Genomic DNA, 12,494 nt, shown 5'->3' on the forward strand with positions numbered 1-12,494 from the left:
AAGAGAAGTAGAGACAGATTGATGGAGAGAGGGATGGAGACAGAATGACAGAGAGAAAGAAAGAGACAGATTGATGGACAGACAGATTGACAGAGAGAAAGAGAGACAGATTTGTATAGAGACAGAATGATAGAGAGACAGGTAGACAGAATGATAGAGACAGAAAGAAAGAGACAGATTGATGGACAGAAAGAGAGATGGAATAAAATACAGATTAATAGAGAGAGATAGAGAGAGAGAGAGAGAGAGAGAGAGAAATTAATAGTGAAAGTTAGATTGATGCAGAGAGACAGATTGAAAATGAGAGGCACATTCACAAAGACAGAGAGAGAGAGACAGACAGACAGAATGAGACAAGAAAAGAGAGAAAAAGAGAGAGAGAGTGAGAGAGACTTTGATATAAGATAAAAGAACACAACAGACCAAAAACAGCGTCTGAGTGCTGATAATCTAACAGATCAATAACAGCAGGTCCAGCACTCAGTGCTGCTCTATCACTGTGTATGATTCAGAGACGCAGCCGCACACAGTGGATTACTAAAGCATTACTAATGACAGAGCGGGCTGTGCATGGAGAAACTGGTAAATGGAACATTGTTGGGAACACCTGGTGTTGTTATGGGCGATTAGGGTTCTAGGTTGCGTCTGCAGAAGAGATAAAGCGATCACATCAGGACACACACACACACAAACACACACGGGCTGTCTAAGAGCGTGAACTCCGGAAGGCTCAGTTACAGTTAAGGATTAAGGATGAATGTTTTATCACGTGTAGATAGACCGTAATGAGAGGCACCTGTGTGAGGTGTGTGTGCTCATGTGTGTAATGAGAGGCACCTGTGTGAGGTGAGGATGACGGAGCGTCCCTCTTTGATCACACTCAGGATGCAGTCCCACAGGAAACGGCGAGCTTTCGGGTCCATTCCTGTCGTCGGCTCATCCTAAACACACAAACACAAACATGGTCACCCACCGCCGTACCAGGTCCAGCAAAGTGAGCATTTTGTTTTAGAATTTCAGTTTAAAACTAATTTTTAAAATGTACCAAACAACATATTTATGTGTATTGCCTTGATTTTGATTTGTTGCTGCAGCAAAATCTAAACGACAGAGGTTTCCCACTCTATTACTTCTGCTGCGTCCCAAACTGCATACTACCCCACTAAATAGTGTGTAAAAACAATGCAGTACCATCAGAAGTGCACTCATTAGAGCAGTAGAAGTACATGGTTTCAGGCACAGCATTAAATCTGCCACTGTTCAGCAGCTCCAGTTGCATGAACACAGCTTTGCTGCTTATTAGAAAAATATCTAAGTGAACATGTTGTGGTGTGTCTGTATAAAATGAAATTGCTAATGGTATTTCCTGATCAATGAGGTTGATGTTGCTTCTTATTCGCCAGCTTCTTGTTCTACATTTCCAGTCTACCTATGAGGTATAGAATGGAAAAGTCGTTATGTGATGAAAGTCATGTCAATGTTGATCAATCGCTGATGACCTCATGAATAAAACCACAGAAGAAGGGAATGCTTTGCAACGAGCAACACTGAATTCCAACTTTTACAATCTGTGAAGCCAAACTCCACAGTAGAGCGGAATGTGCCCTTTCCAACAAGCCCTGGATTGCACTGCTAATCCTCAAGAAACTTGAAGTGCAGATCCTGGAATCTCACAAATTTGTATCCAATTTGGGCGCACCCTAGGCAGCCTTGCCAAAACACACGTCCGTGGTGGAGATCCGGAAAGTCAAAGAAATTCAGAGTGCCGTGAATAAGAGCAACTGACTTCAAATTTTAAAGGATTGTAGGGCGTATTGCCCCCTCTCCAAAGAGTCTTCAGGAAAACGGCGATGATGACATTCAGTATCTGATCTCTGAAACACTGTAGATCAGCAGAGAAATGGTAGAATAAAGCCAAACTCCACAGGTCAGTAGAGCGTGATGTGTCCTTTCCATCAAGGATCACACTGGAAATCTGGATTGCAGTGTTAGTCTTTATGAAACTGGAGATACAGACTCTGCTATCACCAGGCTCCGCACCTGTTGTTTTCTCTGAGGCGTCCAAGTTGTTAGTCTTAATCACACAATCAGGGACTAGTTGACATCAAGCTTAAAGCGTCATCGCTGAGCAGTAAAGTTGATTAGTTGACTAGTATGTGCAACCCATAACCCATACAGATAGCTATTAAACCACAAAAAGTACAAAGTTACAGGTTTCTGAAGAGAAACTGACACAGGTTTATTGGTTTAAGCAGCCTTCTGTGTTACCGTGTAACTTGCTGTGCTGAAAAGGGTTACTGGAGAAAGGAGAACCCCCTCCATCCCCTCCCCTACACCAATACACACAAATGATATTACTGTTAACCACCGATGGTTATGAGGAGCATTCGGGTGCTAGTACATTGCACATGCAGGCCTACTTATAACCCACTTCTTTCTGTGTTTTTCTTTTGTACATATACAAAAGGAAGTGCACATATGTCCATTAAACACTTAATTTCGGTCTCTCTCTCTCTCTATTGCTTGCTCTCTCTCTCACACACACACACACACACACACACACACACACACACACACACAAACAAACAACCTAAATGAAGGTAAGCCACACTCTGGTTCTTTGATGGCATTTGGAAGCAGGAAGGAAGCATCCAAAACCACTAAAGGGCAAGATTACCCATCAACAACATGTCCTTACCACGTCTCACATCACAGAGTGTGACATTTACAACCAGCCAACACATACACACACACACACACACACACACACACACACACACACACACACACACACGTCCATCCTGAGGCTCTTCTGTCCAGGCATGATTACAGGCAGTGAGTCAGACACAGCCAGACACCCACAGACGCACACACACACATACATTCACACACACAACTCTGTCTGTCGGCCATAGGATTAGCATCACAATGCCCGCGCTCAACCTGTGCTCAGCCCACTTTCAGCCCAACACCGCCGCTGCAGGATAAACCCCGCTCCAGGCCTATGACGCTTTCAGCCTCTAGCTCATAGAAACCAGGCCACAGCACACACACACACACACACACACACACACATACACAAAGTTAGTATTTCTGCCTTTGTGGAGGGTTTCCATAATTAGAACAGGAAACCGAATTACAATAAAAATTAGAGTCAGAATTAGTATTAGCATTAGAATCAGAATCAGCATCACAATTAAAATTAGAATCAGAATTAGAAGCAGAATTAGAATCAGAATCAAACTCAGCGGCAGAATTAGAATAAAAATTATAATCAGAATCAGAATTACAATGAGAAGTAGAATCCGTATTAAAATTAGAATTAAAATTACAATTAGAATGAACATTAGAATGAGCATGAGAATCAAATTCAGTGTCAGAATTAGAATCAGAATACAAATTACAATGCGAACAAGAATTAGAATCAGAATTACAACTAGAATTAGAATCCAAATTAAAACCAGAATCAGAATCACAATTAGAATCTGAATATTTTATTGTTTTAAGCAAGAAGGAAGGGAAAATCTTAATAAAAAGAAATGAAACTAATAAAATAGAATGTAAAAAATTAGTGCATGTACTGAAGATTTTTGCCGTACTTATGGAAAACAGATGTACAGAACACAAAGAACACAGTAAGCCACTCTGCACTCTGTTTCAGTTCATGTGAATGCTGTTGGAACTAGAAGATCTCTCTAGCCTCTTTTTACTTCTCTAACTACAGCTGAATTAAAAATTAATGCCCATGTTTTCCATCATTCATGTAATTCAACATGTGGTCCTCACAAAGAGTTAAATACACACAAGCACACCAACACATTCACACGTCTCTCATTCTCTCTCCCACTTCTTCAGCATTTGGTTTGAGCCAAAGTTTGACTGAACTTTCTTTTTTCTTAATCACAGAGAAAGCAGAAAGTGGCAGACTAAGATCAAACAGCAGCGCTGTCAAACTCCACACACAGCAAACTTAACCCAGCACACTCTCCCACGTCTTCCTCTGAATTAGAGATTGGCCTCCGCTGGAGCCAGGCCATCAAAAGACACGCTTCTAGGACTCTTCGGTGCTTAGTTAGCATGCTTGCTAAGCACGTTCAAACTCATGTTTGTCCATAACTGATCTTTTATGGAAAACAGCAGCGGGCACCGCCAGCGCAATCACGCTCCCTAATCTCATCTTTAATTAGAGTCCAGAGAACGACGGTGGGGACTTATTTGGTAGATTATGTGTCGGGATTACGTTTCCTCAGAGCCGCGCGGGTCCGAATGAGATTTTAATCCCTGCAAACAGAGCGCTGTGTGCTTTAAATTTAAAACACTAGATTGGGTCATATTCAAAATCACATTAAAAAATGTCCCTGACCTCTATTCTTTCTTTTTTGTCGTTCTTCTGCTTAATTCATTCTTAATCCATGGGGAAATTCAAAGTGTAAGTGTGTGTGTGTGCGAGACTGTGAGAGATAAAGAGAGTGAGTTTGGACTGTGTGTGCTGCTTTGAGTTTGAAGGAGGCCAATAATTGCTCCACATCTAGAATATACTCACTCCAGGACAGTACATACTGATCAGGGTCAGACTGGTATATTGCTTAGACAGTAAAATTGGCTGCACTATGTAAGTTTTTTTTTTTGTAAAAATAGTAGCATTACTGAGGCAAGAGGAAAAAACACACTAAAAACATGGGTGTCCCTGAAAAAGACATCATCTCGAAGGCAGCATAAGTTCAGTTCAGCGATAATGGTGCTTTCACAGATGTGCAAGCGACTCACACACGCACCCCCACACCACGACTCAGACCCTGGCTTTGAACTTTACGCTGGTAACAATCTGTATGGTTCTTCTTTGACCTAAAGAACATGATGACGATTATTTCCACAAACAATATGAAAAGTGGACTCGTCAGATCACATTACACATTTCTACTGAGCATCAGTCCCTTTCAGATGAACTCGAGTCCAGAGAAGTCAGCAGCATTTCTGGACATTGTTGACATATGACTCCGCATAGTAATGTCCTAACTTGTATTTGTGGGTGCAGTGATGGACGTTGTTTATTGACTACATTTTTCAAATGCAGTGCTGTCTGAAGGTTTGAAGGTCATGGACATTCAGTTCTGGTTGTCTGCCTTGTCCTTTACGCACAGAGATTTCTCCAGATTCCCTGAATCTTTTGATGATATTATGCACCGTAAAGTGCAAAATACCTTAAATCCTTACAATCCCTGGTTTTGCTGCTGATGCTTTTTTGGCAAAGTAGTGAGCCTTGACCATTCCTTGTTCATAAAGGTCTAAGACTCCCTGGATGCTCCTTTTATATCCAAGCATTACATCATCTTTAAGGATTTTTTTCAAACATTTCACAATGTTCCTAGCTTCAAATTGCCCCTGACCAGTTGAGAGGGAAATGAAAGAACTGGTGATGTTTCCAACAAGCCTATTTGATGTCCAAACCTGCATAAAAATGAATGATATGGAAATCTAGCCAATGTCTCTCTAATGTCTTAAATGTTCTACAATAAAATTGTAGTCATGAATGTGATGGTATTTTGTAGAATGACAATAATTCCAAGTTTAACAAAGTGAGAGTTTTAAGTTTTTTCAAGTTAAGTTTTAAAGTTTTTATACTGATGTTTTTGAATCCTTTAGTCAGTGATCAAATTTATCATCTTAAGGTAACATTTTCATACTGTCCACCAAAACAAGGTACTCATTTTATTTATTAAATAAAATTATTAAAGACTAAAGATTATTATCAGCTGGTCAGCTGAGAGAGAAATGAAAGGACTGGTGGGCGTGTCCTACCAGAAATATGAGAGGCGGGCAGCCAATGAGAGCCATGGCTGTGGACAGCTTGCGTTTGTTCCCTCCACTGTAGGTCCCAGCAGATTTGTTGGAGTATTTCACAAGACCCAGTTTCTGTATGCCCCACTCTGCCACCTGCAGAGAGAGAGAGAGAGAGAGAGAGAGAGAGACACAAAGAAAGTGTCCATGTTCAATAACGATCATTCTCTCTCAGCTTCTGCAATACTGTAAGTAATTAGGGTCAAGCCACTGTAGCCCACTGAGCTCTATAGTACTGAACAAAGAGAGAGAAAAGTGTGGGCTTTCAAAATGGAATGTTTAGTCATTTACTTTAACAACATTAGCATAATTAAAGCATTTTAGTCTGAAGTCCAAGTCATTTAAAAGTATGAAATGTGTTTTCAACTCAAGTCAGAACCATTTCAAAATGAAACATATATAATATTATTTCCCACGTGTTACATACTGTACTATGCAAAAATCTGAAACCACCCTTCATTTTTTAATTTCCAGTCAAAACAGCCATTAAGCACAATTTATTTCTTTTCATTTTTAATTTTTTTTCATGTTGGGAAAATAGCAGAAGACATACCTTTAACAGAAAAGTACACAAAGCTTCAAATTGTTCAGTACTTATTGTGTCCACTGTTTGCACTTATTACAACTTCCATTCTTTTCAGGAGACTCTCTTTGAGTTTTTTAAAGAAATCTGCAGGGATATTTTCCACACCTCCAAAGTCCATCACCTATCTACCTATCTATTTCTCTGTCCATCTGTCCAAAGCAGCAGGCCAACAATCAAATTTACAGTTTTACTCTTACCCAAACGTGGTGAATCAGTCAAAACATGTTTGGTGTCCAAAGTTTGCTTCTTTAGTCTTGGACAGAAGCTACAAGGCTAATGCAGCTCACATGTCATGGAAGAATATACACCCCTTGTTAGTATTCATTTAAAATTCAGTCTTTAAGACAGGTGTAACTGTTGTTTTTAGCTAAGCTGCCTACTTCTGCTTACTTTATGCTAAACAGCAATTTGAGATGGCTTAAAAAGGTTTGAGGCAAGTGTGTTAATTGGTGGAATATACAGTTGTACGCACAAGTTGGACTCCTGGTCAGATTTCAGATTTTGTTGATTTTTGAAAGTGGAAATAAATGAAAACATCTTTAATCAAGCAAGCAAGCAAAGTTTATTTATATAGCGCTTTTTACAACAGGTGTTGTCACAAAGCAGCTTTACAAGGAAATCAGCATTACAGAAAGAAATCCGGGTCCAAGCCCCCATGAGCAAGCCAGAGGCAAGGAAAAACTCCCTAAGAAACAGGAAGAAACCTTGAGAGGAACCAAGACTCAGAAGGGGAACCCATCCTCCTCTGATCGACACCGGATAGTAAAACATTGTTAGTATAAAGTATTATAGTACAAAAAACAGGGAAAACAGGTGGAGCAAATGATTAATTTGATCAGTCTTAAATGTAACAAATTTTAATGCACAATTTCTATTCATCTGCTGAGTTTAACATATTGGGAAAAGTATATATGTAAAAAATAAACTTTTGCACAAGCACCAACAGTAATTGTGCATTAAAATATTCAGAAGTGTGTTCTCTGTAGAGAATGTGTGAACTTATTTCACTTAGAAAATCAGCAAACCAAAATTTAAATTAAGGTGCCCAAACTTTTAGCATTATAGCTCCAGTATGAAGGCAAAAGCAAACATGTCTTAGCTGACCCCCAAATTTAGGATAAGGACAGAAACTGTGAAAATACAGCCTTAAGGGTCAATATGGCAAAAAAAGGATAATCTATCATTTAATCTATATTAGATAATCTATTTCCGTGTTTTACTTGTTTTACATGTTTTACACATTACTTGTTTTAACTGGTAATCAGTAATGTAATCTAAAGTACTGCACACTGTTCTGATCTGCTACTTCTGAATTAGAGCTCATTTCGAGCCTGTGTAGCTTGCGGTGGTTTAAGCTCAAGCGTAGGCGCTGCTTCCTCTCCATGACAGTCAGGTTTATCATCGGTGTGACACATTCAGTCCTTCGTTCAAACCGTTCATTTATCCTTTTTTCATTGCATTGATGGGGAGCCTGCTGTTTGGAGTCTCCTGATGTTCTTCTCTAAAGACATCTCAGTATAATCCCACAAATAATTCTCTTCTTTACTGAAGCCGTCTGTAATCTCATTAGTACGGAAATGGATTAGTTTTGTATTTGCTGTACACAACACAGGGCCATGCATTCCCTCTATACTGTATCCATATCACATCTGTGTGTGTGTATGTAGAGTATATATGTATTCATGCAGAAGATTGATCTTGACGTGTGGATTAGGTTTGAGATTACGCTCCGAAAATTCTTATGCCATATATGTGTGTGTATGTGTGTGTGTATATATATATATATATATATATATATATATATATATATATATGTATACTTAAAGTACAGTGCAAAAGTCAGTGACCACTCTGCATTTGTTTAATTTATAGTCAAAACAGCCATTAAGTACAAGTTATTAATTCAGAATGGACTGCTTAGAAATAAAAAAAACACTTGTATAAGGAAGAAATAAGTCAAAGGACAGTTGGGAAAACTGAAAACTGGAGTGATGATTTAAATATATAGACAAATTGGGACAACACCCTGTAAGACCTAGCAGACCACAGCCATCACTGAGAAAAGGAAACAGACAGGAAAGAACATTTGACAATCAAACAAAGAAGCTGCTGGTGCATCACTGAATGTGTTTTGGATTATTTGGATTATGAGAAGCTGAAAATCCAAACAACTTCTAAGACTGAACTTTGAATATCCCTGCACATTTCTCTGAAAAACTGAAAGCGAGTTTCCTGTAAAGGTTGAGAGCTGTAATAAAGGCAAACAGTGGACACATTAAATACTGACACATTTGAAATTATATTTAGTTGTTTTGTGTCCTTTTTTGTTACATTTTTGTCACATTTTCTGCTATTTTTCCTAACATGAAAAAATGAATAGCTTGTACTTAACAGCGGTTTTGACTGTAAATAAATAAAGCTTGGTCTCAGATTTTTTCACAGTGGTATAAATACAGCATATATGGGACATATTATTATTTGATACTGACAATTTCAGCTTATTTTGAGCAGAACTCAAAAAGCTAGCCAGTACAGGAAACACACTAGGAAACACAGCAGTTACACACACAAAACTGTTCCTAATTGCAGAAAAGTGTGTTTTTTGTTAGTGATAATTCTTAATGATACAGAATGATTTTCAAACTTTGGGACACATTCACTCCAAAGCAGGGATCTAACTGCTCACCGTGTGGCCATAAGGTAGATGGATGCAGTCTCACTTCCTGCTCTAAAATGCAGAGGTGTGGCTACAATAAGGCTTCACCTGTGAACTAAAACTCTTTGTGTTTCGGTAGTGGCATAAAAACGTGTGACAGTTTTCTTTTTATTTAAAAACTAGGCCCATGATAAATCTAATTCTTTTAAAAGGATCTTAAAAAAAATATTAAACCCCAAAACTTTAAGTATTATTTTCCTAAATTAAAACTTAAGGGTTTGGGACAGCCACCTATATGGGACACCAATACAAAACTACCCTATACAAATTATTTTGTATTTTCTTTAAGCTTATTACTATCTCAAATAATGATTAGGGTGGAAGTAGATCATGACATTATTACTGTAAATATATAATGTCTGATTACTTTTTTTTACTGTAGGCCTGCAGTTTGAACTAATTAGGTGTAATATATATCAGTATGTGCACATTTAATACATATTATTACATATAGGTATTTATTTATTATTGATGTCATGACAAAACCATCTTCAAAATGGTAACAAAAGTAGGAAAAAACATTCTTAACTTGGAATGTAATTAAATGGAACAAGATTTTTATCTATATATATCTATCTATATATATATCTATATATTCTATATATTTCTCTCTCTCTCTCTCTCTCTATACATATATATATATATATATATATATATATATATATATATATATATATATATATATACACACATATATATACACATTTCATATGGGGCATGTTATTATTACACATAGGTACCTACATGTATGTAATACATATGTATATTATTCTTAGATACCAATGCTGACATATATTTGTAATACTTGCGGGACATATTAGTATTAGTCCATGTCCCAACTCTGTGTATAAAACAAACCACTGTGTGTGTGTGTGCTGTCACAGGGCAGCAGAGGCTTTAGTTTAGTGAAGCTGCTGGCGGAGTTGTTGGAGCGGAGGCAGGGTGGCACCAGAAGAGACAAACATACAAAAGGCCACTCCTGTGTGTGAGTGTGTGTGAGAGAAAGAGAAAGACAGAGTGTGTGTATGGGCCTGTGTGTGTGTGCGTCAACGGGCGCTCTGCCCAGGCAAGACTGGCCACGGGATCAAAGGCTGGTGTACTGAGAGCACAGGCACACACACACACACACTTTCATCTCATTCTTTCTTCTGTAGGACGGACCACTGCTCACACACACACACACACACACACACACACAGTTCAGCGTGAAAGATTCAGCAGAACGCTGAGCTTCATCCACACACTCATACATTAAATATGAGCGCACACGCACACTCGCCCACACACACACACCTGTGGAAAGGTGGACACAGAGAGAGTAAAAGACTCAGATTTGGTTACCGTGGTGACCTCCCGCTCTGGAACCCCCCTCAGTCGGGCATAAAATTCCAAATGCTCTCGTCCGGTCAGCAGGTCGTCTATGGCGTCAAACTGAGGACAGTAACCCATATTCTGATGAACCTGCCTCATCTCTGTACGGATACTACAGAGAGAGAGAGAGAGAGAGAGAGAGAGAGAGAGAGAGAGAGAGGGAGAGAGAGAGAGAATTAATGTGGTCATCATTACTATTATTCTTATTAAATCAACACAAACTTTATTATGCCTTCTATTTTCCTCTTGGTTTGTCCATCTAGTCCATTCTTTTACATCTGTTCATGCTTTCCATTGTTTTTATAACTTTCATTCCATCTATCTATCTATCTATCTATCTATCTTCTATATTCATCTAGTTCCTTTCATTCACCAATTCTATTACATGCATCTACCTCTTTTGCTCAATTACTAATATTCTATCCATTCTATTTCATCCATATATTCAATTTCATCCATCTTCCACCATCCATCCATCCATCAATCCATCCTATTCACCTATATCCATTCTATTCCAAGCATCCACTCTCCCAACAATCCATACTGCCATCTTATTTCATCCAGTCCAGTCATCCAGCATTCTCTTCCTTCCATTCATCCAACCACTTTCAGAGAACTTGTGAGAGTAACAAGCACAGTGCGTTTGCATGCAATTAATAATCTAATAAATCAGAATCAGATTTTGTCAGTAACACAATCGATGAGTTAATTTCCACTTGAGTAATCAGATAACAGGAAACTACGAATTTACATGAGTCAGGTAGTAATCAGATTTTAGCTTTGCAACCAGCCAATAAACTCACAGAAGAAGACATGACGCAAACCTAATGTAAAACTCAAACTTCATCACGCGCCTTTTTTTAAAAAAACATTGAGTCGCTTCAAAAGTGCTTTGCTGCCATCTCACAGCAATGCTGCTTGCATTGTCGCACATGCGCAGACTGAGAAATCTAAAAGAAATCTGAGTAAGAGTTTACATATGCTGAGAAATCTGATTACTGAGCTAAAATCCAGCTCTCTTTTTTGGATTTCTTAATCGCATTTCTGGATTGGAATATACTGTTAACATGACTATTTGAATAATCAGATCACTGCAGAAATCCGATTATGATCATATTATTGAGCAAATGTAAATGCACTCACTGATATTAAGGACTGTTCTTATGAAGCATCAAATATGACTTTTAATAGCACTTTGTATTTGAGAATTTTTAGCCTGCTGAAAAAAAAGTCCAAAAAGCTCTCTCCTGTCTGAGCTGTGTAGCATTGCGTGTGTGTGGTGTTAATTCCCCTTTAGATCACAGCTCACACACATACCCCAACCCACCAACCCCCACCCTGCCTCACACAGTGCTGCTCACAGCCAGTGACAGGAGCTCCGTCTCCGGCGACGACTTCATAGCCTATTCAAAACTCTCACACACAGCTGGATCAGGTTTATGCCACATTGTGGTGACCAAACCCTGTTAGTACACTCATGCTGTAGGGATCTTGTGGGGACTAACTTGTAAATAATTAAATTTCAAGACATGTTTTAAGGTTAGGGTGATGTTAAGGTTAGGGTTAGGCTAGTAGCAACTATGGCTAAGGTTTGGTTAAGTCTCTCGGACATTAATGAAATTCTGTGTGATGTCCCCTCAATTCCCAACGCTTCTTCACATTAACTGAACCTTCAAGCAGACACAGTGAGGCAAAACAGGGTCTGTTTTGTGTGAGTAAATTCATCATCAAGCACTGAAACTGGGAAAATAAACTCTTCTGCAAACAGACTGTCTCAGACTATAAATGAATCTTGCAGTACAAATGCAATTTTGTTAGCACTGAGATAAAAAATGACACATAATGCTTCTAAAAATATTCATCTCTATAAACATTATAAACTGTCATTTTAAGTGTGAAAAAACAGAAGCAGCACGTAAAATCTTTGTATTTTAATGTTCATTCTGTTAACTCTGATGAAAAGATAATTAACTTTCTCCACAA

At 38.6% G+C, this 12,494-nt stretch overlaps 1 protein-coding gene across 3 annotated transcripts in view; it reads right to left on the reverse strand.

The window, feature by feature from the left end:
• Positions 1-12,494, reverse strand: part of LOC118816660 (phospholipid-transporting ATPase ABCA1-like) — a 249,179-nt gene that overhangs the window by 19,895 nt on the left and 216,790 nt on the right. For all 3 annotated transcript variants that reach the window (XM_036583170.1, XM_036583169.1, XM_036583168.1), the window contains 3 exons: positions 10,482-10,623; positions 5,800-5,934; positions 838-941 (listed from right to left, as the gene is read on the reverse strand). In XM_036583170.1, coding sequence (XP_036439063.1) covers positions 838-941; positions 5,800-5,934; positions 10,482-10,623 — 381 coding nt within the window. The remainder of the gene's footprint in view (positions 1-837; positions 942-5,799; positions 5,935-10,481; positions 10,624-12,494) is intronic.

Source organism: Colossoma macropomum, unplaced genomic scaffold (genome assembly GCF_904425465.1).
Source record: "Colossoma macropomum unplaced genomic scaffold, Colossoma_macropomum, whole genome shotgun sequence".
In the NCBI taxonomy this organism is placed as follows: Eukaryota; Metazoa; Chordata; class Actinopteri; order Characiformes; family Serrasalmidae; genus Colossoma; species Colossoma macropomum.